At 41.4% G+C, this 27,361-nt stretch overlaps 5 protein-coding genes across 6 annotated transcripts; 4 read left to right on the forward strand and 1 right to left on the reverse strand.

Moving 5' to 3' along the window:
- Positions 1 to 184: 184 nt before the first annotated feature.
- LOC144462458 (E3 ubiquitin-protein ligase TRIM21-like) lies at positions 185 to 4,472 on the forward strand. Its single transcript, XM_078166132.1, has 2 exons — positions 185 to 397; positions 1,573 to 4,472. Exon 2 carries the CDS (start codon positions 1,575 to 1,577, stop codon positions 3,225 to 3,227), a length of 1,653 nt encoding a protein of 550 aa, XP_078022258.1. The 5' UTR covers positions 185 to 397; positions 1,573 to 1,574; the 3' UTR covers positions 3,228 to 4,472.
- A 1,114-nt stretch (positions 4,473 to 5,586) lies between these two features.
- On the forward strand, positions 5,587 to 9,908 carry LOC144462455 (E3 ubiquitin-protein ligase TRIM21-like). Its single transcript, XM_078166128.1, has 2 exons — positions 5,587 to 5,833; positions 7,009 to 9,908. The coding sequence occupies exon 2, from the start codon at positions 7,011 to 7,013 to the stop codon at positions 8,661 to 8,663; it is 1,653 nt and encodes a 550-aa protein (XP_078022254.1). The 5' UTR covers positions 5,587 to 5,833; positions 7,009 to 7,010; the 3' UTR covers positions 8,664 to 9,908.
- Positions 9,909 to 10,696: 788 nt separating this feature from the next.
- LOC144462457 (E3 ubiquitin-protein ligase TRIM21-like) lies at positions 10,697 to 15,319 on the forward strand. The gene is made up of 2 exons (XM_078166131.1): positions 10,697 to 11,261; positions 12,437 to 15,319. Exon 2 carries the CDS (start codon positions 12,439 to 12,441, stop codon positions 14,089 to 14,091), a length of 1,653 nt encoding a protein of 550 aa, XP_078022257.1. The 5' UTR covers positions 10,697 to 11,261; positions 12,437 to 12,438; the 3' UTR covers positions 14,092 to 15,319.
- A 108-nt stretch (positions 15,320 to 15,427) lies between these two features.
- Positions 15,428 to 18,721, reverse strand: LOC144462460 (uncharacterized). Its single transcript, XM_078166135.1, has 3 exons — positions 18,557 to 18,721; positions 16,690 to 17,152; positions 15,428 to 16,298 (listed from the first exon to the last, which is right to left on the reverse strand). Exons 1-3 carry the CDS (start codon positions 18,563 to 18,565, stop codon positions 15,577 to 15,579), a joined length of 1,194 nt encoding a protein of 397 aa, XP_078022261.1. The 5' UTR covers positions 18,566 to 18,721; the 3' UTR covers positions 15,428 to 15,576.
- A 1,734-nt stretch (positions 18,722 to 20,455) lies between these two features.
- On the forward strand, positions 20,456 to 27,323 carry LOC117254579 (uncharacterized). 2 transcript variants are annotated; one of them, XM_033622933.2, is made up of 11 exons: positions 20,456 to 20,885; positions 22,405 to 22,570; positions 22,741 to 22,963; positions 23,119 to 23,392; positions 23,482 to 23,659; positions 23,758 to 23,834; positions 23,933 to 24,113; positions 24,212 to 24,460; positions 24,606 to 24,777; positions 25,681 to 25,817; positions 25,947 to 27,323. In XM_033622933.2, exons 1-11 carry the CDS (start codon positions 20,607 to 20,609, stop codon positions 26,072 to 26,074), a joined length of 2,064 nt encoding a protein of 687 aa, XP_033478824.2. In that variant the 5' UTR covers positions 20,456 to 20,606; the 3' UTR covers positions 26,075 to 27,323. The 2 variants fall into 2 exon arrangements, with proteins under 2 accessions (XP_033478824.2, XP_078022253.1); XM_078166127.1 differs by having other exon boundaries at positions 20,468 to 20,885; positions 22,741 to 23,005.
- Positions 27,324 to 27,361: the final 38 nt, after the last annotated feature.

Here is a 27,361-nt window from a genome sequence, read left to right on the forward strand (position 1 = left end):
GGTAAATAGAGCAGAGACAAATTGTATAGTAGTTATCTAGTGTAAATAGGTGGAATCCTGTGTGATCTGAAGTGAACTTTGTATACATATCTTACTCCTCCCACATGTTAGATGAAGCACCACCTTTGCTCCATGTTAATCAAAGAACATCGTAGAACTTCCCAGTAATCATGTGAATTAGCGGGGGGAAACGAAACCTAACCAGCAAAGCTCCAGTAAGAGGAGGACCAACATCGGAGAGGAGAGCCTCAATGTCACACCCCAGAAATGAAACTTAAGTTTGTCGGAGTGGCAGCCACGCTGAGGTCAAGACAAGTCTCTGGTTCCCTTTGAAAGAAAATCCAAACAGCCAAGTTCATCGGGTCTTTATCAACAACACAGCAGCTGCTAAACACCAGTGAGTACAGCTGACATCCTGAGTTTAAACGACCAAGATTAACATAAAACTGCAGCTCTGCTCAGGCAGGACGTTCCACTATGGCCGTCTGTGCACCGGCCCACTATGCAGTAGCCCACTTTAATAGCTTTTAACAGTCCCCCTCCTTTTCAGCTCTCAGGACTAACTTTTAACTGAATCTCTGGTTTAGAGTTTCGTTCCACTCCTACTTTCCTGCTTTTATCACTGTTTGCTTATCACCTTCTACGTACTGCTTCCTGAACCATTCGGAGACTGGTAATGTGAATCAGCTAGAGGAAATACACAGTGTTTGTCATCAAGTGAGCACAGCTTTAGAAAAAGAATTGCAAAATTTACGTTTTAATAACAGCTTTGACATCATTGCAATGGTACACGGACATGTAATAAGAAAAATGGTGCATCTGTCATTCCCACTCAGCACCCTGAATGTGTGTTCCTGCAATACAGTAAGTAACTGTGTTGAGCAGGTTGGATTACCAAAGCATATGACACTAGCAAACTCAGCTAGTTGGCGCTGCTTTTCATTTTGTTTTCTCAGTGCTTCATCTGTATGTAATTCTGATGGGTTTTTTTTCCACTATGTATGTCGACTATTTGAAATGAGGATTAAAAAAAAAAAAAGAAGAAACTAGCTTGGAATTTTCAAGAGGATGTTGAGTGATGAAGCATATACGTTGTTTTTTTAAAGCTTCTGACATCATATTTGCAGGTTCCAAAATCGTTCAGCTTGTCAGCAAATGCACGTGCACAGCTGTCCATGAGACTCTGTGAGAGAAGGATGAAACTGATAAAGTTACAGCCTGCGTCACAATCTTACATTATAATATTAGCAGGGATGTACACACTGTTGTCAGTTTCCTGTTAGCGTTAGGAAATCACTTCAACTTATGTAAGGACAGGTTGAACAGTTTGCCATGCAGCAGGCGTGATGTATTCACAACACTGGGGTACCACTCTGAATCTGTCGGGGCACCAAATCTTGCATAACGTTGCTTGGTGCAATTCACAGCAGTTATTATTCAAGATCAGCCTACTTTAACAAACATCGTGGTATACTAAAAAAAAACATAATCGTACTTCTTTCCTTTTAAACAAATAATTAAATGTGTATTTTAAATAAAATGTTTTTCTTTTCTGTCACACTACCTGTGTAGATATGGCTGCTGCAAAGTATCTGCCGCCAGAAGATCAGTTTCTGTGCTCCATCTGTCTGGACGTGTTCACTGATCCTGTCACCACATCATGTGGACACAACTTCTGCAAAAACTGCATCAATGCACACTGGAACACTAATGACCAGTGCCTGTGCCCAATGTGTAAAAAGGTTTTCACCACCAGACCTGAGCTGCATGTCAACACTTTCATCTCTGAGATGGTTGTTCAGTTCAGACAGTCAGCTCAAAGTAAAGCCAGCAGCAGTAGCTCAGAGCAAGTGAGTGCTGAAAGTGTCGAAGAGTCAAAACCAGGAGAAGTTCCCTGTGATGTCTGCACTGGAACCAAACTGAAAGCCCTGAAGTCCTGCCTGGTGTGTCTGGCCTCCTACTGTCAGACTCACCTGGAGCCTCATCTGACAGCTTCATGTCTGAAAAGACATCAGCTAATCGACCCTGTTCAGAACCTGGAAGGCAGGATGTGTACGAAGCACGATAAGCCTCTGGAGCTGTTCTGTAAGACCGACCAGACAGGTGTCTGCATGCTCTGCACTGTGTTAGACCACAAGATGCATGACGTTGTTCCTCTGAAAGAGGAATATGAGGAAAAGAAGGCCAAGCTGGAGGCTGAAATTCAGCAGATGATCCAGAAGAGACAACAGAAAATTCAGGAGATCAAAAACTCAGTCGAGCTCAGTGAGAAGGACGCAGACAAAGAGAAAGCCGAAGGTGTTCAGGTCTTCACTTCTCTGAAGGAGTCTGTTGAGAGAGACCTGAATGAGCTCGTCAAAACTATAGAAGAGAAGCGGACAGCGACACAGAAACAGGCTGAAGCTTTCATCGAAGAGCTGGGACAGGAAATCTCTGAGCTGATGAGGAGAAGCACTGAGATGGAGCAGTTGTCACATCATGAAGACCACCTCCATCTTCTCCAGAGTGTCCAGTCCCTAAACACCCACCATCCACCGCCCACCAAGGACTGGACAGAGATCAGTATCCATCCATCATATGAGGGGACTGCAGTGAGAGCTGTAGCTCAGCTGGAGGAGGCACTCAATAAAAAGATAAGGCAGGTGTTGGAAGCCGAGCTGAAGAGGGTCCAGCAGTATGCAGTGGACGTGACTCTTGATCCTAATACAGCACATGCTGCACTCATCCTTTCTGATGATGGCAAACAGGCACGCCACGGTAAGGTAATGAAAATTCTCCCAGACAATCCAGAGAGATTTTCTTTCAATATCTGTGTTTTAGGAAAACAGCATTTCTCTTCAGGAAAATTTTACTACGAGGTTCAAGTTAAAAGAAAGACTGAATGGGATTTTGGAGTGGCCAAAGAGTCTATCAACAGGAAGTGCAGAATCAAACTGAGCCCTGCAGAAGGTTACTGGACTGTATGTTTGAGAGACGGAGATGAGTACAAAGCTGCTGCTGGCCCTGAAGTCCCTCTCTCTCTGAGGTCTCGTCCTCAGAAGGTCGGAGTGTTTGTGAATTATGATGAAGGTCTGGTCTCCTTTTATGACACAGATGCTGCAGCTCTTATCTACACCTATACTGGCTGCTCCTTCACTGAGAAACTCTTCCCATACTTCAGTCCCAGTCTTAATTATGGAAATAGAAACTCTGCACCTCTGGTCATCTCTCCTGTTGGAGAAAACTAATCACTGATCTTATTTCATGTATTGATTTATGTGTAATCAAGGGATCAAACCTACTTATTTAGTGGGAATACTTTATAGTTTTGATTGATTTACACTTAATTGTGAGATTTTTTAAATATACGTATCCCATTATATATGCAACACATTAATTTGATGCATTAATATCTTTTTTAATATCTATTTAAACCTCTGTTAAACCCACACACAATTATTTTCACTTCCTGAAGAAATCAATGACCCCAAAGACCCCAAATATTTTTGATTTTGAGTGATTTTGCAAAAAATTAATCTGCAAAATATCTATAACAGAAAACATATTGCAGTATATTTCACTGTGTTGTGAAGCTCAGAGGGCTCAGCGGGGACAGAGCACCTGCCGCAGCAGGTGAACACGCCATCTGACTTCACTACAAGCCGACTGGATGTAGAAACAAGTGACGAACTTTACCTACTAAAACCAGCCGCTGGCAATTTGGCCAGCGGCGTAGCAGGTGACACCATCAGCCCGCTTGAGTTGAGCTCAGACGGCCAGTTGACACCGCTGCAACTTTCTCTGCAACGTTCTTAAACCGTTTTGTCGTGTCGCAAATCTTTGTTCTGAAGTGGGCTTAAGAGTAAGGTATATTACGTGCCTATTGTAACTACAGAATATAGTATATGTCATTGTTGTCTGAAATCTGAAAGTACCTGAATGTCATCATGTATAATAATAATATTTGTATAAATATATGATTCATCCATGGTCGTGGTAAGGTATTTTGAAAGGCTTCAGAGTCCCTCATTGTCTGCATGCAGGTATATGAGGAGGCTCTGAAGGTGTCTGAAGGTTAAGATACTGTAAGACGAAGACCTTGTAATTACGAAGACTCCAATGTTAGACACATCTGTATGACGTGTCAAATACACTATGTAAGGCTGAGTCACTGATGTGTTACTTTAAGTTTCTGGTATGTCTTTGTCTGTGCATCGTGCTGTGCCAAAAGCTTCTCCGATCAGATCTGTATTAAACATATGTTAATAAGAGTATATGTTTTTTTCTACATCACAGGGCATAAAAAGTTAATGGACAATGTAACTGATACAGCAAATGCGAATGATATTTGGTCTGTTTTGAGAGTAAAAAACAAGGGCTTATTACAGGTCACTTTGGCTTATATTTCTCTGTTTTGTGACTACTGGTAAGATGGTTTATGAGTCAGAGAAATCTGTAAATGCACGATTGTAAAATAAAAACTGCAAAATGAACTAGTTGTTTGCAGATATGTGACGTCTCTTTCATACCCCTTTCACACTGAGGGCTCAACCAGGGTTGAACCAGCGCAGAATTTGTGTTTGAAAGGCTCAACCCACATTGACCAACTTGATTTTAAAGAAGAAAGAATTCCTTTATTAGTCCCTCGAGGGGAAATTTGATTTTTGTCTCTCTGTTGTTAAAATAACTTTGCAATCTCATCACAGACTTTAGTTTTCATGTTGTGAAGTACATGGTCATGTGTGCCTAATCAACACACCTACCAAGGTCAGCAGGCTCCCAGGTCAGGTCCTCTCCGTCTGAATCAGGCGGAGCTCTCACTGAGATCTTCCTTGACTTCCTGGTACCTCCCTGCTGTCTGGGTCTGCCCAGCTGCCTGGTTGGACCGATGGGTTTGGCACTGTGAGTCTTCTTATGGTTGTTGAAGCCTTGCCTGTAGTAGAAACTCTTTCTGCTTTCGTCACACTGGTACGGCTTCTCTCCTGTGTGAACTCTGAGGTGAACTTTGAGCTCTTCAGTCCTCGCGTAATGTTTCCCGCAGATGGAGCAGAGGTGAGGCCTCTCTCCAGAGTGTGTCACATAATGTGCTCTCAGAGTAGATTCCTGCTTGAACCTTTTTCCACACACAGTGCACGGAAAAGGTTTCTCTCCGGTGTGATCTCGCATGTGGTTCTCGAGTCCCTTCAAGCTCAGGAAACCTCTATCACACTGTGAGCACTGGTGGGGCTTCAGACCCTCATGAACAGCTTCATGTTGTTTTAATTTGTGGATATGTGTAAATCTTTTGCCGCACTGTGTGCAGGAAAACGGCTTCTTTGATTGGTGAAATTGTTTTAAGTGTTCTTCTAAAAGTTGTTTTTCTGAAAATTGTGTCCAACACAAATGACAGAGGCAGATTTCCACTGATGACTGAGTCTTTTCAGGTGGAGGGAAACTTATCTCTAATGCCGCCACATTGGTAAATAGAGCAGAGACAAATTGTATAGTAGTTATCTAGTGTAAATAGGTGGAATCCTGTGTGATCTGAAGTGAACTTTGTACACATATCTTACTCCTCCCACATGTTAGATGAAGCACCACCTTTGCTCCATGTTAATCAAAGAACATCGTAGAACTTCCCAGTAATCATGTGAATTAGCGGGGGGAAACGAAACCTAACCAGCAAAGCTCCAGTAAGAGGAGGACCAACATCGGAGAGGAGAGCCTCAATGTCACACCCCAGAAATGAAACTTAAGTTTGTCGGAGTGGCAGCCACGCTGAGGTCAAGACAAGTCTCTGGTTCCCTTTGAAAGAAAATCCAAACAGCCAAGTTCATCGGGTCTTTATCAACAACACAGCAGCTGCTAAACACCAGTGAGTACAGCTGACATCCTGAGTTTAAACGACCAAGATTAACATAAAACTGCAGCTCTGCTCAGGCAGGACGTTCCACTATGGCCGTCTGTGCACCGGCCCACTATGCAGTAGCCCACTTTAATAGCTTTTAACAGTCCCCCTCCTTTTCAGCTCTCAGGACTAACTTTTAACTGAATCTCTGGTTTAGAGTTTCGTTCCACTCCTACTTTCCTGCTTTTATCACTGTTTGCTTATCACCTTCTACGTACTGCTTCCTGAACCATTCGGAGACTGGTAATGTGAATCAGCTAGAGGAAATACACAGTGTTTGTCATCAAGTGAGCACAGCTTTAGAAAAAGAATTGCAAAATTTACGTTTTAATAACAGCTTTGACATCATTGCAATGGTACACGGACATGTAATAAGAAAAATGGTGCATCTGTCATTCCCACTCAGCACCCTGAATGTGTGTTCCTGCAATACAGTAAGTAACTGTGTTGAGCAGGTTGGATTACCAAAGCATATGACACTAGCAAACTCAGCTAGTTGGCGCTGCTTTTCATTTTGTTTTCTCAGTGCTTCATCTGTATGTAATTCTGATGGTTTTTTTTGCCACTATGTATGTCGACTATTTGAAATGAGGATTAAAAAAAAAAAAAGAAGAAACTAGCTTGGAATTTTCAAGAGGATGTTGAGTGATGAAGCATATACGTTGTTTTTTTAAAGCTTCTGACATCATATTTGCAGGTTCCAAAATCGTTCAGCTTGTCAGCAAATGCACGTGCACAGCTGTCCATGAGACTCTGTGAGAGAAGGATGAAACTGATAAAGTTACAGCCTGCGTCACAATCTTACATTATAATATTAGCAGGGATGTACACACTGTTGTCAGTTTCCTGTTAGCGTTAGGAAATCACTTCAACTTATGTAAGGACAGGTTGAACAGTTTGCCATGCAGCAGGCGTGATGTATTCACAACACTGGGGTACCACTCTGAATCTGTCGGGGCACCAAATCTTGCATAACGTTGCTTGGTGCAATTCACAGCAGTTATTATTCAAGATCAGCCTACTTTAACAAACATCGTGGTATACTAAAAAAAAACATAATCGTACTTCTTTCCTTTTAAACAAATAATTAAATGTGTATTTTAAATAAAATGTTTTTCTTTTCTGTCACACTACCTGTGTAGATATGGCTGCTGCAAAGTATCTGCCGCCAGAAGATCAGTTTCTGTGCTCCATCTGTCTGGACGTGTTCACTGATCCTGTCACCACATCATGTGGACACAACTTCTGCAAAAACTGCATCAATGCACACTGGAACACTAATGACCAGTGCCTGTGCCCAATGTGTAAAAAGGTTTTCACCACCAGACCTGAGCTGCACGTCAACACTTTCATCTCTGAGATGGTTGTTCAGTTCAGACAGTCAGCTCAAAGTAAAGCCAGCAGCAGTAGCTCAGAGCAAGTGAGTGCTGAAAGTGTCGAAGAGTCAAAACCAGGAGAAGTTCCCTGTGATGTCTGCACTGGAACCAAACTGAAAGCCCTGAAGTCCTGCCTGGTGTGTCTGGCCTCCTACTGTCAGACTCACCTGGAGCCTCATCTGACAGCTTCATGTCTGAAAAGACATCAGCTAATCGACCCTGTTCAGAACCTGGAAGGCAGGATGTGTACGAAGCACGATAAGCCTCTGGAGCTGTTCTGTAAGACCGACCAGACAGGTGTCTGCATGCTCTGCACTGTGTTAGACCACAAGATGCATGACGTTGTTCCTCTGAAAGAGGAATATGAGGAAAAGAAGGCCAAGCTGGAGGCTGAAATTCAGCAGATGATCCAGAAGAGACAACAGAAAATTCAGGAGATCAAAAACTCAGTCGAGCTCAGTGAGAAGGACGCAGACAAAGAGAAAGCCGAAGGTGTTCAGGTCTTCACTTCTCTGAAGGAGTCTGTTGAGAGAGACCTGAATGAGCTCGTCAAAACTATAGAAGAGAAGCGGACAGCGACACAGAAACAGGCTGAAGCTTTCATCGAAGAGCTGGGACAGGAAATCTCTGAGCTGATGAGGAGAAGCACTGAGATGGAGCAGTTGTCACATCATGAAGACCACCTCCATCTTCTCCAGAGTGTCCAGTCCCTAAACACCCACCATCCACCGCCCACCAAGGACTGGACAGAGATCAGTATCCATCCATCATATGAGGGGACTGCAGTGAGAGCTGTAGCTCAGCTGGAGGAGGCACTCAATAAAAAGATAAGGCAGGTGTTGGAAGCCGAGCTGAAGAGGGTCCAGCAGTATGCAGTGGACGTGACTCTTGATCCTAATACAGCACATGCTGCACTCATCCTTTCTGATGATGGCAAACAGGCACGCCACGGTAAGGTAATGAAAATTCTCCCAGACAATCCAGAGAGATTTTCTTTCAATATCTGTGTTTTAGGAAAACAGCATTTCTCTTCAGGAAAATTTTACTACGAGGTTCAAGTTAAAAGAAAGACTGAATGGGATTTTGGAGTGGCCAAAGAGTCTATCAACAGGAAGTGCAGAATCAAACTGAGCCCTGCAGAAGGTTACTGGACTGTATGTTTGAGAGACGGAGATGAGTACAAAGCTGCTGCTGGCCCTGAAGTCCCTCTCTCTCTGAGGTCTCGTCCTCAGAAGGTCGGAGTGTTTGTGAATTATGATGAAGGTCTGGTCTCCTTTTATGACACAGATGCTGCAGCTCTTATCTACACCTATACTGGCTGCTCCTTCACTGAGAAACTCTTCCCATACTTCAGTCCCAGTCTTAATTATGGAAATAGAAACTCTGCACCTCTGGTCATCTCTCCTGTTGGAGAAAACTAATCACTGATCTTATTTCATGTATTGATTTATGTGTAATCAAGGGATCAAACCTACTTATTTAGTGGGAATACTTTATAGTTTTGATTGATTTACACTTAATTGTGAGATTTTTTAAATATACGTATCCCATTATATATGCAACACATTAATTTGATGCATTAATATCTTTTTTAATATCTATTTAAACCTCTGTTAAACCCACACACAATTATTTTCACTTCCTGAAGAAATCAATGACCCCAAAGACCCCAAATATTTTTGATTTTGAGTGATTTTGCAAAAAATTAATCTGCAAAATATCTATAACAGAAAACATATTGCAGTATATTTCACTGTGTTGTGAAGCTCAGAGGGCTCAGCGGGGACAGAGCACCTGCCGCAGCAGGTGAACACGCCATCTGACTTCACTACAAGCCGACTGGATGTAGAAACAAGTGACGAACTTTACCTACTAAAACCAGCCGCTGGCAATTTGGCCAGCGGCGTAGCAGGTGACACCATCAGCCCGCTTGAGTTGAGCTCAGACGGCCAGTTGACACCGCTGCAACTTTCTCTGCAACGTTCTTAAACCGTTTTGTCGTGTCGCAAATCTTTGTTCTGAAGTGGGCTTAAGAGTAAGGTATATTACGTGCCTATTGTAACTACAGAATATAGTATATGTCATTGTTGTCTGAAATCTGAAAGTACCTGAATGTCATCATGTATAATAATAATATTTGTATAAATATATGATTCATCCATGGTCGTGGTAAGGTATTTTGAAAGGCTTCAGAGTCCCTCATTGTCTGCATGCAGGTATATGAGGAGGCTCTGAAGGTGTCTGAAGGTTAAGATACTGTAAGACGAAGACCTTGTAATTACGAAGACTCCAATGTTAGACACATCTGTATGACGTGTCAAATACACTATGTAAGGCTGAGTCACTGATGTGTTACTTTAAGTTTCTGGTATGTCTTTGTCTGTGCATCGTGCTGTGCCAAAAGCTTCTCCGATCAGATCTGTATTAAACATATGTTAATAAGAGTATATGTTTTTTTCTACATCACAGGGCATAAAAAGTTAATGGACAATGTAACTGATACAGCAAATGCGAATGATATTTGGTCTGTTTTGAGAGTAAAAAACAAGGGCTTATTACAGGTCACTTTGGCTTATATTTCTCTGTTTTGTGACTACTGGTAAGATGGTTTATGAGTCAGAGAAATCTGTAAATGCACGATTGTAAAATAAAAACTGCAAAATGAACTAGTTGTTTGCAGATATGTGACGTCTCTTTCATACCCCTTTCACACTGAGGGCTCAACCAGGGTTGAACCAGCGCAGAATTTGTGTTTGAAAGGCTCAACCCACATTGACCAACTTGATTTTAAAGAAGAAAGAATTCCTTTATTAGTCCCTCGAGGGGAAATTTGATTTTTGTCTCTCTGTTGTTAAAATAACTTTGCAATCTCATCACAGACTTAAGTTTTCATGTTGTGAAGTACATGGTCATGTGTGCCTAATCAACACACCTACCAAGGTCAGCAGGCTCCCAGGTCAGGTCCTCTCCGTCTGAATCAGGCGGAGCTCTCACTGAGATCTTCCTTGACTTCCTGGTACCTCCCTGCTGTCTGGGTCTGCCCAGCTGCCTGGTTGGACCGATGGGTTTGGCACTGTGAGTCTTCTTATGGTTGTTGAAGCCTTGCCTGTAGTAGAAACTCTTTCTGCTTTCGTCACACTGGTACGGCTTCTCTCCTGTGTGAACTCTGAGGTGAACTTTGAGCTCTTCAGTCCTCGCGTAATGTTTCCCGCAGATGGAGCAGAGGTGAGGCCTCTCTCCAGAGTGCATCACATAATGTGCTCTCAGAGTAGATTCCTGCTTTTCCACACACAGTGCACGGAAAAGGTTTCTCTCCGGTGTCATGTCGCGTGTGGTTCTCGAGTCCCTTCGAGCTCAGGAAACCTTTATCACACTATGAGCACTGGTGGGGCTTCAGACCCTCATGAACAGCTTCATGTTCTTTTAATTTGTGGATATGTGTAAATCTTTTGCCACACTGTGTGCAGGAAAACGGCTTCTTTGATTGGTGAAATTGTTTTAAGTGTTCTTCTAAAAGTTGTTTTTCTGAAAATTGTGTCCAACACAAATGACAGAGGCAGATTTCCACTGATGACTGAGTCTTTTCAGGTGGAGGGAAACTTATCTCTAATGCCGCCACATTGGTAAATAGAGCAGAGACAAACTGTATAGTAGTTATCTAGTGTAAATAGGTGGAATCCTGTGTGATCTGAAGTGAACTTTGTACACATATCTTACTCCTCCCACATGTTAGATGAAGCACCACCTTTGCTCCATGTTAATCAAAGAACATCGTAGAACTTCCCAGTAATCATGTGAATTAGCGGGGGGAAACGAAACCTAACCAGCAAAGCTCCAGTAAGAGGAGGACCAACATCGGAGAGGAGAGCCTCAATGTCACACCCCAGAAATGAAACTTAAGTTTGTCGGAGTGGCAGCCACGCTGAGGTCAAGACAAGTCTCTGGTTCCCTTTGAAAGAAAATCCAAACAGCCAAGTTCATCGGGTCTTTATCAACAACACAGCAGCTGCTAAACACCAGTGAGTACAGCTGACATCCTGAGTTTAAACGACCAAGATTAACATAAAACTGCAGCTCTGCTCAGGCAGGACGTTCCACTATGGCCGTCTGTGCACCGGCCCACTATGCAGTAGCCCACTTTAATAGCTTTTAACAGTCCCCCTCTCTGTCAGCTCTCAGGACTAACTTTTAACTGAATCTCTGGTTTAGAGTTTCGTTCCACTCCTACTTTCCTGCTTTTATCACTGTTTGCTTATCACCTTCTACGTACTGCTTCCTGAACCATTCGGAGACTGGTAATGTGAATCAGCTAGAGGAAATACACAGTGTTTGTCATCAAGTGAGCACAGCTTTAGAAAAAGAATTGCAAAATTTACGTTTTAATAACAGCTTTGACATCATTGCAATGGTACACGGACATGTAATAAGAAAAATGGTGCATCTGTCATTCCCACTCGGCACCCTGAATGTGTGTTCCTGCAATACAGTAAGTAACTGTGTTGAGCAGGTTGGATTACCAAAGCATATGACACTAGCAAACTCAGCTAGTTGGCGCTGCTTTTCATTTTGTTTTCTCAGTGCTTCATCTGTATGTAATTCTGATGTTTTTTTTTGCCACTATGTATGTCGACTATTTGAAATGAGGATTAAAAAAAAAAAAGAAGAAACTAGCTTGGAATTTTCAAGAGGATGTTGAGTGATGAAGCATATATACGTTGTTTTTTTAAAGCTTCTGACATCATATTTGCAGGTTCCAAAATCATTCAGCTTGTCAGCAAATGCACGTGCACAGCTGTCCATGAGACTCTGTGAGAGAAGGATGAAACTGATAAAGTTACAGCCTGCGTCACAATCTTACATTATAATATTAGCAGGGATGTACACACTGTTGTCGGTTTCCTGTTAGCGTTCGGAAATCACTTCAACGTATGTAAGGACAGGTTGAACAGTTTGCCATGCAGCAGGCGTGATGTATTCACAACACTGGGGTACCACTCTGAATCTGTCGGGGCACCAAATCTTGCATAACGTTGCTTGGTGCAATTCACAGCAGTTATTATTCAAGATCAGCCTACTTTAACAAACATCGTGGTATACTAAAAAAAACATAATCGTACTTCTTTCCTTTTAAACAAACAATTAAATGTGTATTTTAAATAAAATGTTTTTCTTTTCTGTCACACTACCTGTGTAGATATGGCTGCTGCAAAGTATCTGCCGCCAGAAGATCAGTTTCTGTGCTCCATCTGTCTGGACGTGTTCACTGATCCTGTCACCACATCATGTGGACACAACTTCTGCAAAAACTGCATCAATGCACACTGGAACACTAATGACCAGTGCCTGTGTCCAATGTGTAAAAAGGTTTTCACCACCAGACCTGAGCTGCACGTCAACACTTTCATCTCTGAGATGGTTGTTCAGTTCAGACAGTCAGCTCAAAGTAAAGCCAGCAGCAGCAGCTCAGAGCAAGTGAGCACTGAAAGTGTCAAAGTGTCGAAACCAGGAGAAGTTCCCTGTGACGTCTGCACTGGAACCAAACTGAAAGCCCTGAAGTCCTGCCTGGTGTGTCTGGCCTCCTACTGTCAGACTCACCTGGAGCCTCATCTGACAGCTTCACGTCTGAAAAGACATCAGCTTATCGACCCTATTCAGAACCTGGAAGGCAGAATGTGTACGAAGCACAATAAGCCTCTGGAGCTGTTCTGTAAGACCGACCAGACAGGTGTCTGCATGCTCTGCACTGTGTTAGACCACAAGATGCATGACGTCGTTCCTCTGAAAGAGGAATATGAAGAAAAGAAGGCCAAGCTGGAGGCTGAAATTCAGCAGATGATCCAGAAGAGACAACAAAAAATTCAGGAGATCAAAAACTCAGTCGAGCTCAGTGAGAAGGACGCAGACAAAGAGAAAGCCGAAGGTGTTCAGGTCTTCACTTCTCTGAAGGAGTCTGTTGAGAGAGACCTGAATGAGCTCGTCAAAACTATAGAAGAGAAGCGGACAGCGACACAGAAACAGGCTGAAGCTTTCATCGAGGAGCTGGGACACGAAATCTCTGAGCTGATGAGGAGAAGCACTGAGGTGGAGCAGTTGTCACACAATGAAGACCACCTCCATCTTCTCCAGAGTGTCCAGTCCCTAAACACCCACCATCCACCGCCCACCAAGGACTGGACAGAGATCAGTATCCATCCATCATATGAGGGGACTGCAGTGAGAGCTGTAGCTCAGCTGGAGGAGGCACTCAATAAAAAGATAAGGCAGGTGTTGGAAGCCGAGCTGAAGAGGGTCCAGCAGTATGCAGTGGACGTGACTCTTGATCCTAATACAGCACAAGCTGCACTCATCCTTTCTGATGATGGCAAACAGGTACGCCACGGTAAGGTAATGAAATTTCTTCCAGACAATCCAGAGAGATTTTCTCCCATTGCCTTTGTTTTGGGAAAACAGCATTTCTCTTCACGAAAATTTTACTATGAGGTTCAAGTTAAAAGAAAGACTGAATGGTATTTCGGAGTGGCCAAAGAGTCTATCAACAGGAAGGGCCAAATCACACTGAGCCCTGCAAAGGGTTACTGGATGATATATTTGAGAGACGGAAATGAGTACAAAGCTGCTGACAGCCCTGTAGTCACTCTCTCTCTGAGGTCTCGTCCTCAGAAGGTCGGAGTGTTCGTGGATTATGATGAAGGTCTGGTCTCTTTTTATGACATAGATTCTGCAGCTCTTATCTACACCTTTACTGGCTGCTCCTTCACTGAAAAACTCTTCCCATTTCTCTGTCCTGGTCTTAATTATGGTAATAGAAACTCTGCACCTCTGGTCATCTCTCCTGTTGGAGAAAATTAATCACTGATCTTATTTCATGTATTGATTTATGTGTACTCAAGGGATCAAACCTACTTATTTAGGGGGAATACTTTATAGTTTTGATTGATTTACACTTAATTGTGAGATTTTTTAAATACATGTACCCATTATATATGCAACACATTAATTTGATGCATTAATATCTTCAATCCTGCATCATGACACACAGCTTCTGCAGAGAATATCTATTTAAACCTCTATTAAACCCACAGACAATTATTTTCACTTCCTGAAGAAATCAATGACCCCAAAGACCCCAAATATTTTTGATTTTGCAAAAAAGAAATCTGCAAAATATCTATAACAGAAAAACATACTGCAGTATATTTCACTGTGTTGTGAAGCTCAGAGGGCTCAGCGGGGACAGAGCACCTGCCGCAGCAGGTGAACACGCCATCTGACTTCACTACAAGCCGACCGGCTGTGGAAACAAGTGACGAACTTAACGTTCCAAAACCAGCCGCCGGCGATTTGACCAGCGGAGAAGCAGGTGACACCATCAGCCCACTTGAGTCGAGCTCAGACCGTCAGTTGACACCGCTGCAACTTTTCTGTCGTGTCGCAAATCTTGGTTCTGAAGTGGGCTTAAGAGTAGGGTATATTACGTGCCTATTGTAACTACAGAATATAGTATGTCATTGTTGTCTGAAATCTGAAAGTACCTGAATGTCATCATGTATAATAATAATATTTGTATAAATATATGATTCATCCATGGTCGTGGTAAGGTATTTTGAAGAGCTCCAAAGTCCCTCATTGTCTGCATGCAGGTATATGAGGAGGCTCTGAAGGTGTCTGAAGGTTAAGATACTGTAAGACGAAGACCTTGTAATTACGAAGACTCCAATATTAGACACATCTGTATGACGTGTCAAATACACTATGTAAGGCTGAGTCATTGATGTGTTACTTTAAGTTTCTGGTATCTGGTTTCTGGTTTCAGCTTCTCTGATCAGATTTGTATTAAACAAATGAGTATATGTTTTATATGTTTTTTTCTACATCACAGGGCATAAAAACTTAGTGGACAATGTAACTGATACAGCAGATGCTAATGGAATTTGTTCTGTTTTGAGTGTAAAAAAAAAGTTTTTGGCTCATTATAGGTCAGTTTGGCTTATATTTCTCTGTTTTGTGACTACTGGTAAGATGGTTTATGAGTCAGAGAAATCTGTAAATGCATGATTGTGAAATAAAAACTGCAAAATGAACTAGTTGTTTGCAGATATGTGACGTTTCTTTCATACCCCTTTCAAACTGAGGGCTCAACCAGGGTTGAACCAGCGCAGAATTTGTGTTTGAAAGGCTCAACCCACATTGACCAACTTGATTTTAAAGAAGAAAGAATTCCTTTATTAGTCCCTCGAGGGGAAATTTGATTTTTGTCTCTCTGTTGTTAAAATAACTTTGCAATCTCATCACAGACTTAAGTTTTCATGTTGTGAAGTACATGGTCATGTGTGCCTAATCAACACACCTACCAAGGTCAGCAGGCTCCCAGGTCAGGTCCTCTCCGTCTGAATCAGGCGGAGCTCTCACTGAGATCTTCCTTGACTTCCTGGTACCTCCCTGCTGTCTGGGTCTGCCCAGCTGCCTGGTTGGACCGATGCGTTTGGCACTGTGAGTCTTCTTATGGTTGTTGAAGCCTTGCCTGTAGTAGAAACTCTTTCCGCATTCGTCACACTGGTACGGCTTCTCTCCTGTGTGAACTCTGAGGTGAACTTTGAGCTCTTCAGTCCTCGCGTAACGTTTCCCGCAGATGGAGCAGAGGTGAGGCCTCTCTCCAGAGTGCGTCACATAATGTGCTCTCAGAGTAGATTCCTGCTTGAACCTTTTTCCACACACAGTGCACGGAAAAGGTTTCTCTCCGGTGTGATCTCGCATGTGGTTCTCGAGTCCCTTCGAGCTCAGGAAACCTCTATCACACAGTGAGCACTGGTGGGGCTTCAGACCCTCATGAACAGCTTCATGTTCTTTTAATTTGTGGATATGCGTAAATCTTTTGCCGCACTGTGTGCAGGAAAACGGTTTATTTGATTGGTGAAATTGTTTTAAGTGTTCTTCTAAAAGTTGTTTTTCTGAAAATTGTGTCCAACACAAATGACAGAGGCAGATTTCCACTGATGACTGAGTCTTTTCAGGTGGAGGGAAACTTTCCTCTAATGCCGCCACATTTGTGAATTTCCCTATGGGAAGAAAAAAACTAATCAATTATACATCCTTGCTGCCATTATCTTCATATTAACAATGAATCAACTTACAACGTGTGAAGTGAAAGTGGTTGCATAGAAGTGATAATAATATTCCATAGCCCCCCATAGTAACTACAGAGTGTTTTAGCTACTTTAAGTGTTAAGCATTGCTTTGGTTTTATGGCCCATAACTTTACTCTCATCCAGGTTAAAGTAGGTCAAGGTCTAATCACGCAGCAAACAAAAAAAAGCTCAGATAAACAAGAAGGTAGATATTTACAAATGATGATTGATTGTTAAAAAGAGAGATCATCACAGAAAGACACTGCAGCTGTCTCAACATTATAAAGGTGAAGAGAAATACTGTAGACCACACTGCTCTCACCTTTATGAACCTTCTGGTGCGTTTTGAGGTTTCCAATCTGTGTGAAACCTCGTCCACACAAAGTGCACTTGTACGGTTTCTTCCCTGAGTGGATAATAAGGTGTCTTTTAAGGGCAGCGCTTGTAGGAAACTGCCTTCCACATGTTGAACACATGTAAGACTTTGGAGCACTTGGCTCTTCTCCAGGCTCCACTGCCACTGCAGGTGCTGGATGGTAGATCCGCTGATGGACCATCAAGCTCCGGCTGACTTTAAATGTCCATCCACAGTCGCAGCACTTGTGAAGTGGTGGTTTGTCATGTTTCTCTCTCAGATGGCGATCTCTGCCGTATACGCTCTGAAAACTCTTGCTGCATTCAGTGCAGCTGAAGAGCTCCTCACACTGTGTTTTCTTCTGACGTTTTCTGGGTGTCATTTTCGGAGAGTGGTGATGTTCAGGTTTGGCAAACAATGACAGCATTACCTGCAAACATGAAACAAAGATGCTGGTAGGTGTTGGGGTGGGCTGGAGCCTATCCCAGCTGACATCGGGCGAAAGGCAGGGTACACCCTGGACAGGTCGCCAGACTATCGCAGGGCTGACACATAGAGACAAACAACCATTCACACTCACATTCACACCTACGGACAATTTAGAGTTATCAATTAACCTAGTCCCCAACCTGCATGTCTTTGGACTGTGGGAGGAAGCCGGAGCACACGGAGAGAACCCACGCTGACACGGGGAGAACATGCAAACTCTGCACAGAAGGGTTCCCACGCCCGGGATCGAACCGGCAACCCACTTGCTGTGAGGCGAGAGTGCTAACCACCACACCACCACAAGTCTCAAAATCTCAGCCAAAAAAAATCCTGCATGACTAAAGATGATAGTGATAAATTAGAAAATATATTATTTATACTACGACACTAAATAAACATAAAGCTCGTACACTGCAGGTCTCCAACGATCACTTATCTATTACTTCAATCCTGCCTGTAGTGTGCACGCTGTTCATTTATTTCATAACTTGGTCATTTTCACCACATATTTATAATTTCCACTAAAGTTGAAGCTATTAAAGAAGCAGGTTAAGTCATCCCCTGTCTTACAATCTGAAGTTTTATCAGTGCCTCAGCAGCAGGGTTACACTAATATTGTTTTAAGACAGAAGTTTGATACAGATTCTTTTGTACTGAAGCTGCTGGTTGACAATATTTTGCACAATGTTCAATATCTTTAAATATGGCCACAGAAAGTATTCATTGTTATATCAGAGAGCTGTGTTCTGGTCAGGCAGTATTTTACATGTAGTATCTGCTCGCTCTTTAAATTGCTCCTGAAAGCTCTCAGCCTTCATATGTGCATCAACATTAGGGGTGCAAAGTCATTTAGAGGATCGCTAGGGGACCCTTTGGCAGGCCGGTTCTGGCCCCGGGGCCATAGGTTTGACACCCATAAACTAAATAAAAAGAGAATTTAAAAAATAATAATCCTCACACTAATTTATTGTGAAAATAATTATTGGATGTAGTCCGATACAAAATATTAAAATAACCTCCAATTACAAAGTGCTCCAACTGACAGTAACAGAAGACACTTATCTACATTAACTTTTAATATATTTTCCTGATTATATTCACCAGTACATGCTTTTATTTAAGTCCCATTTTCAATGCAGGACTTTTCATGTAACAGAGTATATTTACAGGATGTTATTTGTAGTTTTCGTCTACCCAACGAGCCTGATGTTTGACTTGCCTCGCGTCATAACTGCACTAACTGAAGTTAATGAAGCGGCTCTGACCGTTATTGGACAGCTGGCTAACGGCTAGTTAGCATGCTGCATGCTAACTCGACCTTTGTGAGCAAATTAATATAACTCACCTCATTCATGGTGGCTTCAAATCACCACGTTAGCTTAAACTCACATCCCCGACTGCCAGCATCACCGCTGCACATGTATGAAAATGTATTTAATGTCTTTGTACAAGCAGTAAGACTACAACAACAGTTAGCATTAAATGCTTGTGGGCACGGAGGCTAGCTAGGTTCAGGGTTGCCAGATAGAGAGACAGAAATAAGGAAATCAAACTGTCAAACTGCGAGCATCCCTAAAACCACAATCAGTACTTGTAGCTACTTGACTTGTTTTTAAAAGCTGATTTCCACCAGGTTTAACAGCTACGTTTTGTATGATATGCAATCATACGAAATTATATTCTTATTCATTCATCCTGTACTTAAGCCTTTAATGTTTGTTTCCTTGGGCCAGTAATAAACAACCTTGCTTGTTTGTTTTTCTCCTTAACAGTCCCCATAGTTTTATGAATATAGGCCTTTACCAAGTGGTTGACATGTCATTTTATGGAATTTGTAAAACAGAAAGAAAAAATATCTAAACTTCAAACTATGCATTGTTATAATGTTTGTAATATGTTAGTATACCAACATACATCAGTATGTTACTGTGGAACTGGTAGTATTACTGGTCCTAGTATCATTTCCACGTATTTAGTCTAGATATTCACCATTTCAGTGCTTTAAAACATATTGTGATAAATAATACTGATATTTTTAATCACATAATGGAATGATAGTGAGTATATAGTATTAACAACAGTGGATATTAATTCTTTTTTCATAAAAAAAGTGAATTTATTGTCTCAAAATCACCATCTATACCATAAAATGGGAATTTAACCATTTGTTTGAGTATGGGCCTAAACAGACAGTACACAGTAGCAAACTATCTAACCACTGTGCCAGATCAGAAACTGGGTAAGACACTGACTATGTACAGACTCAGTGATCACAGCCTGGCTAAAGAGACTGGCAGACACAGGCAGACCTGGCTGCCTGGAGAAGACAGGCTGTGTCAGCTCTGTCTTCAGAGACAGGTGGGGACAGAGCAACATTTCCTGCTACAATGCAAAACATATAAGGACATGGGAACAAAGTTCTTAGCAAAAATTACATGTAAACTCCAAGATTTTAATTCACTCTCTGACCAGACTCAAGTGCAACATCTTGGAGAAAAACTGTCAGCGCCATAGATGCAGCAAGATATGTCAGTGCATGTCACAGCCTAAGAGACAACCAACACAACAACATATAACAGCTGGAGTTCATCTCCTCACAGCTCGCTCTGCCTTTTTTATTCAGTCCTACATTTCAGTTTTTTCCCCCTTTAGAAGTTATGTGTATGATTTTGTATTACTATATTGTTGTAGTACACCTATGACACACACACACACACACACACACACACACCACCAACAACAACTACAACAACACAGAAATTCTGAAGTCTGCTTTTTTTTTTAAAATTTACTTCTCTACTCCTTTTTTTCTGTTGTTGTTTGTTTCCACACACAAACACATAAAACGTGTTTATAGGTAAACGCGAGACATGACATATGCATGTATATGTGTATTTCTATATACTGTATGTACTAGATATTTTCCCATTTTGCTTACACATTGATTCAGCCTGCATATTCTACTGCATTGACTAATATGGTCTTTCATGTGATCAATTGCTTCATTCACTATCTTTTTGTATTTGTAATTTTTTGTAATGGATTTTTAATTTGTAATTGTATTTGTGCTTTGTCAACACATGTTAATGTGCCATGTTAATGCCAATAAAGCCTATTGGATAAACTGAGAGAGGGGATAGGATTATTTTTCCTGAAGGATTTGGGTTGTAACTCCACGCTTATAAACACTGGGTGGCGGTAATGCTCCCGATACGTTGATTGCCAACCGCCGTTAAAGCAGCAGAAGAAGAAGTAGCAGCCGCAGCAGCCGCAGCAGAAGCAGAAGAAGAAGTAGTAGCAGCAGCAGCAGCAGCAGCAGCAGCAGACAAATATCATCAACTAGAAGGAGAGAAAGTGGGACAAGTAGAAGAAAGAGAAGGAGAGTTTCGTCCGCCATGTCGAGAAGACGCTGTTTTTTTAGGTGCGAACGCGGCCACTCTTTGTGTGGACTTCCAAACGACGAAGCCCTAAGGAAGCAGTGGTTAACATTCATTTTTACCACTATTCCTGAGCAGTACAGCTCCAATATTGTGTTGTGTTCCCGACATTTTACCCCGGACTCCTTCCGGAACCTGGAATCATACAAATCTGGATTTTCTACAAGGTTGCTCCTCAAAGAAGGAGCTGTTCCCACTGTGCCTGTGGTCAAATCTGAAGATGGAGAACCACAGCCCGTAAGTACTGTAACGTTATGCTGTACCAGCTGTGGATTTATGTTCACAACAAACAATGTAGCTGCTACCGAGTGTTGGTTGTTTTTAAGATGTAACGTTACATTAGGACTCAGCTAACTGAACTAACGTTAGCTAGTGTTACTGTGTTGAAATGTTTTGCTATGAAGCTGTAGGCACACTTTTACCTAAAACTGTGTAGAAATGTGGCGTTTTTTCGATCCTAAGTGTTGAGGTGCATGTCGATTTTTTTTTCAATCCCGATACTCATATCTGGGCTCTGGGTGTCGGCTGATATCGAGTACCAATCCCACACATCAATAAAACCTAAGTGACTGGGATCACTTTACATGTGAGAGACATCAGGCTTGACTTGCACACGGCTTTCCTAAGCTTGTAAAACATTGTGACAAATTCATTAGTATGAATATTCTTGAGAATCACCAGACTCCAGGATACGATATTATCATGATGCACCATTATTGCGATATTGCATTATGCTGAGTATTGCAATACAATATATCGCGACATATTGCAATTTATCACCTTCATTCAACTGTAGATTTCGTTCCCGAAGGAAAACTTTGTCAATATCTGTTATATCTAATGAGGTAAATTTTCCAGTCTGTTAATCTCACTTCATTCATTTTATTTGCAGCAAAATGTTTCTAGTGGACTGAAAAAGCAATTGATTTTATTATTCAAGTAGGTAACCTAAAGTTTAATTTGTAATATTAGTCATTTATATCATTAAAAAAAATCAATACTTGGCACTGTGTGACTATACAGTATTGCCACACAAAAAATATTGTGACACTATGCTTTATCAAGTTTTTTTCCCCATCTCTAGAATTTTCTGAATTATTTGTTATTAAAATAACTTATCGTGCACCAGCATCTTGTTAGAAAATCTTAAAAATGAACAGGAAATACAATTCAAGTGTAAACTTGTTAAATGCAGCAAAAAAATGGTTGAAACTTAAACAGGAGTTCAAATTCAAGTACTAAACAATACACTGTAAAATTTGAACAGGAGGTAAATATCAGTCACAAACATGTGCAAACAAACTTGATAAATACTAAACATTTGAAAAATAAACAAGAATCAAAATTCTTTCTGAATCTTCAGGCTACATAGAAATTTAAATCACAATATAATATAGCAGCTGAAACTATAAACATAGAATTGAATAGATCAGCCCCATTGTCACAGATACCCAATCCAGCTTTCTGAGTCCATATAGGCCTGCTATCCAATATTAGATGTACAGTATGCCTTTTACTTGGATTTGTTACATGGAAGCTGTTCACTATTCACAGCAGTGTAGTTGGTCCCGAGATAAACAGCTGGGGCTGTATTTATATATAATATACGGATACCATGTGGGTTTGTGTACGTGTGTTTAACTGGACAGCGTTGTTTGCTGGTTTTACAGTAGACAGTACTGTTAAGCGTTTTAGATGTTTACTGTTTTCATCTGATGCTAACTTGGTTTTAACTACTTCATTTGCCACACTGCAGGATGTCTTAGCCCAAGACCCCTTTGCCATAAGAATCAATCATATTGGATGCCAAACGAGCCCTCAAAACACCGCCTCAGTGAGCACACAGTTTATAGCATCTCAGAAGACGGTTGCCACACAGCTGTCCTGGGGCACACTGAAGGAGCAGCATGTGAGAAGCAAAGGTATACAACACAGGCATTATTTGTGTTTTTGTGTTTGGGAATTGATATTGAAATACTGTTATATGGACTATAGGAAATACAATGCATCTAGCAGTCCACTAAAAGCTAATGGATTTCATATTTCAGGCTCCCATTCTCATGACCTTTTGACTTTTTTCTTTCATTCGTAGCCACCCAGACAACGGTGTCTTCTCTCAGTGCTGTCAACAAATCCATTTCCAGTTTCCCAGATTTCCTACCGTCTTCAACACCCACAAGGGCTCCAGGCTTCAGACCAAACAAGAGACCTCGTCTGGAGTTGGAGGAGGAGGAGGAGGAGGAGGAGGAAGAGGAAGTGGGAGACACTAATACAGAGCTCCAAGCTCAGCCTCATGAAGAGCCTCATGACTCAACGTATGGCCCTGGCAGCTCTGATGTTACAGAGAAATCTAAAATGTCCTAAGTTTTATATTTTGGCTATATGTAGCTATGAGTTATCAGCAGAGATGGAAAAAAATGTTTGAAAGCTAAAGCAAAAATGTCTTGTTGTTGTTGTGTTGTCATGTTAGGTTTGAGTCAAGGCCAAGGTACAGTGATACAAAGTACCTTGTATTTGAAAGCTGCCTCAGAGAGCTGTTTGACACCTGTCCAATATGCAAGACAAAGTGTGATGTCCAGCGACGACGAATTGGTACTTATGTGGCATTCACTCAGCTCTGCCAAAGCTGTAATTACTCCAGACAGTGGCAGAGCCAGCCCATTGTTGGAAGTACGCCTGTTGGCAACCTCCAGTTATCGGCAGCCACATATTTCACTGGTGCATCTTTCTTCCAACTGGCAAAGGTGCTGCTGTTTCCATTCCCTGCATATGAAAATTACAATCAGTGGAACTTTTCTACAACTTCCCTTTCCTTTTTTTCATGTATTCATAGATATGCAAGGCCATGCAGCTCCAGATTTTCCCATATGACACCTACAGGAGGCATGCAAGGAGTTTCCTGGAGCCTGCAATTGTCCACAAATGGAAGACGGATCAGCAGAATCTTTTTCAGCAGCTACAGCAGAAGGGGAAGGTTGCAGTTGGTGGAGATTTACAAGCAGACTCGCCAGGTAATTCAAAACTCTTGACAAAAAAAATATTAAAGAGCATCTAGCTTATCCATTCTGTTTGTGTTGATAAGCCTTGCAACCTTATTATGTTTCCTTAGGACACTCGGCAAAGTACGGCAGCTACACTTTGACGCACCTGGAGAGCAACATCATTATGGATCTGCAGCTTGTTATGGTGTGTTACACTTTTAGGATTTTTTTTTTTAAACTTGCAAAATGTTGAAACATGCTTCACATTTATATCTTTGCAATTGTGTTTCCACCAACCACCAGAGCGATGAAGTAGGTGGTTGTTACCGGATAGGGAGGGAGGGACTGAAACGAAGCCTAGATCTTCTGAAGTCAAACAGTTTGGCGGTGGAATACGTTGTAACCGACCAACATCCACAAGTTCAGAAGTTACTGAAGGAGCGCAACATCAAACAGCTCTACGGCGTGTGGCACATTGAGAAAAGTAAATGCTCTGTGCACTCTGTGCATTTTGTCACCGCAACAGGTCGTCATCAAACTGTGTCTTGAATATTGATTTCTTGCATGTGTACTTTCATTAAGGTTTATCCACGACACTAGAAAGACTTGCACAAAGCAAGGACTGTGAGGTGTTGAAGAAATGGCTGAGCAGCATGAAAAACCACTTCTACTGGAGTGCGACCTCTTCGACATCAGGGTCTGAGAAGGTAGCTAAGTGGAAGTCACTGGTCAACCACATTCAAAATGTACACGTGCATGAAGACCCCATCTTCCCCAAATGTGAACATCCTGACAGAGTGTCAAAGGATCCTAAGAAATGGTTCCAACCAGGTTTGTAAACAAGATGTGCCTTCATAATATTAAATAGAAAATTAATTTGTTTTTTCCATTTCATATGTAATGCAAATATATTGGTGTATATTGACTGTTTAGATGGGCTGCTGTTTAACAAAATGCTTTTGTAATATTACTCAAGGGTCAGTGGCACTCCAGAGAGTGGAACAAATCCTGAACAACAAGAGAGTTCTCAAGGATGTGAGGAAGCTGAGCCACCATGACCAGAGTTCATCGCTGAAGGCCTTCCACAATTTGATCCTACGTTTCTTACCTGAGAATGTGATCTACTCTTTCATGGGATTGCTGTGCAGGTAATTAATGGATTCTGTAAGTAAGAGATAATGTACAGAAAGCAGGTCATTGTAGTAAAACCCCAACAGTGTACATGATCCCACTTAGCTACTTACTAAAGAAATCAATAATTTCACACACAATATTGATTCAAAACTATGTCCATAGAAACGGTCTGCCATTCATAAATAATAGACTGCAGAATGCCATAATTGACCAATTAAAATCAAGCATTAAGCAGCCGTGTCAAAATATATTCATAGGATGTTGTAAAAAATCAGACAGCTGCAACTCATCCTGAATGCTGCTGCCAGAGTCTGCACTAACACCTAGACAGTGGAGCACTTCACACCGGTCGTTGAATCACTTCACTGGCTTCTGCATGTCAAAGGATAGATTTTAAAATCCTTTTAGTAGTCCATACAGCACTGAATAGTCTCAGGCCTAAATACATTTCTGGTTTACGTGTATACTAAGAAGCACCCAGACCCTTTAGGTCATCTGGGACAGGTTTACTCAGCATTTTCAGGAACAAAACCAAGCAAGGTGAAGCAGCTTTAAGATTCTACACTCCCCACCTGTGGAACAAGCTCCTGAGGCCTGCTGAAACTGGTAACTCATTTAAATCAGGGCGTAAAACATTATTGTTCCCTGTGGCTTTTCAAAAACCTAACTTTTTCTTTAACCTGCAACTATTTATTTGCTTGTTTGATTGTCCTTAAATGTGTGAATGCTGTTTTAATGTTTTCTTAAGGTATTTTTATGCCCCTGTAAATCACTTTGAATTCCCTTGTGTAGGAATGGTGCTATAAATATTCATAAACTTGACTTGCCTTATAACAGAGTTACTGATTAGTGGCCAATAAGCCCTTAAGACAAAATTAACTTACAGGTCATTCATTGTCACCACTCTGTTATTGTAGGTTGTACCTAGCAGTCATGCACCACAATGAAAATGTGGACCATGAACAAGCACCTGCAGGACAAGCTGTCAGCGAAGCTGTGTCCTTCGAGACGGGCGAATGCACTTTAAAGCCTGTAAAAACAGACACTACATACAGTAAGTACAAATATTTTCATTACAAAGCAATACAATGAAAGCAAATTGAAATAATTGTGGCCACACTTTCAACATGAACAAGGAAGGTGGATTCAGAAAAGTCCTGAATTTGAATGTAATATTTTACAGATTACCTGAATGAATTGATGAGGCTCGTCTTCGAGGAGGTAATTGTGGACCCTGCGCCGTTTGTTGAAGAGTTAAAGAAAATCCCCCTCCCCAAAGACTTGCCATACCGGTATGAGAGAGGCCGGTAAAGCCCTGTATGGAGAGGATTGCACACTGGATCTTTACAAAAGTTTTGTTTTTTGTATTATTTCTTTTTTACATTTGCTAAAAGGATGTTATTTTGAGAAAAATATTTCAGTCTTATTTCCTTAGTGGTTCTGCGGTATAATAAAATCTTAGTGTTTTGATTTTATTTTACTCAGTTGTATCTCGTTACATGTACTATTCCTCTGTTATACACCTCAAAGGTCAAAAGTCAGCTCTGTCAATGTTTGATGTTCTGCGGGGTGAAGGGCTTCAAAGTGTAGCTCTACGCCTGGATGGTTGTACCAAGCGTGTAGGAGGGACTAGGACCTGGTTCCTGGACAAATATTGGTCCAGGAGGCAACATATGTGTCACTGTCAAACATAAACATATTGATAATTGCAGCCAGGAGGTGATTATAAAGTGTAGCTGAAATTTTGCCTACTGGTCACACTAAACAGACGGTGAAAACATTTTAAAGCACTAGCAATTTTTATGACTTTGTACTGTATACAGCAGAAATCTGTAAAACCCAAATCTGATGTACTGAAACTGCTACAGTCAAGAATCAAAGTACATTTGGTTTTAAATTGCAAAGGTGGTGACAGCTAGATTTTAATCAGGATACTTTTGGTTATATTTTCCAACTCAAGCAATGTTAGGTTTGTGCTGCTGTTTGTCCTTCAAGGTAAGAAGCTCCATAATGTTAGCTAACCTTTGTATTTCTTTGCATCAGACATTTTCAACTGTGCTGGGCATTCTTGCACAGTTTTCACAAGTGCACCTTAACAAGAAGTTAAAAATAGACACTTTAGTCAGTCATCTAATATACAGTTGTTACAGCTCTGTAGATAAATGACACTTATGATAAAATATAAGTAAGTACAAAATAAAAACTGACCGTTGTGAAACATCCTACCTCAGTTTTGATTGTAAAGGTGGTTCGGAGTTACTGGCTTGCTCTTGACTGTCAGCAAGGACACTATATATAACTTAAAGCAGGGCCTTTAGAGAGAAGGGCCCTCTAGTAACATGTTGGGCGGAGAATGGGCCCTTATGAGAGAGACTGTCACCTTGGAAATATGCTTGTGTTAAAAGATGATTTCTCATTAAATCAAAAATGGTGCCGTTTGCTGTATATGCCTAAGAAAAAGGTTACCCCATCATCCCTTGTTTTTTTTGTTACCAAAAAAGTCATATGCTTATTCAACATTTCTACAACTAGAAATAAACAATTGAAATTATTAAATGAATACTTTCTGATGTCTTAAGTATTTTTTGTCATACACAG

Source organism: Epinephelus lanceolatus, chromosome 3, assembly GCF_041903045.1.
Source record: "Epinephelus lanceolatus isolate andai-2023 chromosome 3, ASM4190304v1, whole genome shotgun sequence".
NCBI classification, from domain to species: domain Eukaryota; kingdom Metazoa; phylum Chordata; class Actinopteri; order Perciformes; family Serranidae; genus Epinephelus; species Epinephelus lanceolatus.

What these genes read in the sequence shown, in the direction of transcription:
- LOC144462458 (XM_078166132.1), top strand. Translation starts at nt 1,575, where the DNA reads ATGGCTGCTGCAAAGTATCTGCCGCCAGAAGATCAGTTTCTGTGCTCC.
- LOC144462455 (XM_078166128.1), top strand. Translation starts at nt 7,011, where the DNA reads ATGGCTGCTGCAAAGTATCTGCCGCCAGAAGATCAGTTTCTGTGCTCC.
- LOC144462457 (XM_078166131.1), top strand. Translation starts at nt 12,439, where the DNA reads ATGGCTGCTGCAAAGTATCTGCCGCCAGAAGATCAGTTTCTGTGCTCC.
- LOC144462460 (XM_078166135.1), bottom strand. An exon ending in GCACCAGAAGGTTCATAAAG is followed by an intron (nt 16,299 to 16,689) that starts GTGAGAGCAGTG and finishes TTCTTCCCATAG; the next exon opens with GGAAATTCACAAATGTGGCG.
- LOC117254579 (XM_078166127.1), top strand. Translation starts at nt 20,607, where the DNA reads ATGTCGAGAAGACGCTGTTTTTTTAGGTGCGAACGCGGCCACTCTTTG. An exon ending in TGGATCTGCAGCTTGTTATG is followed by an intron (nt 23,835 to 23,932) that starts GTGTGTTACACT and finishes ACCAACCACCAG; the next exon opens with AGCGATGAAGTAGGTGGTTG. An exon ending in AAAAACAGACACTACATACA is followed by an intron (nt 25,818 to 25,946) that starts GTAAGTACAAAT and finishes AATATTTTACAG; the next exon opens with ATTACCTGAATGAATTGATG.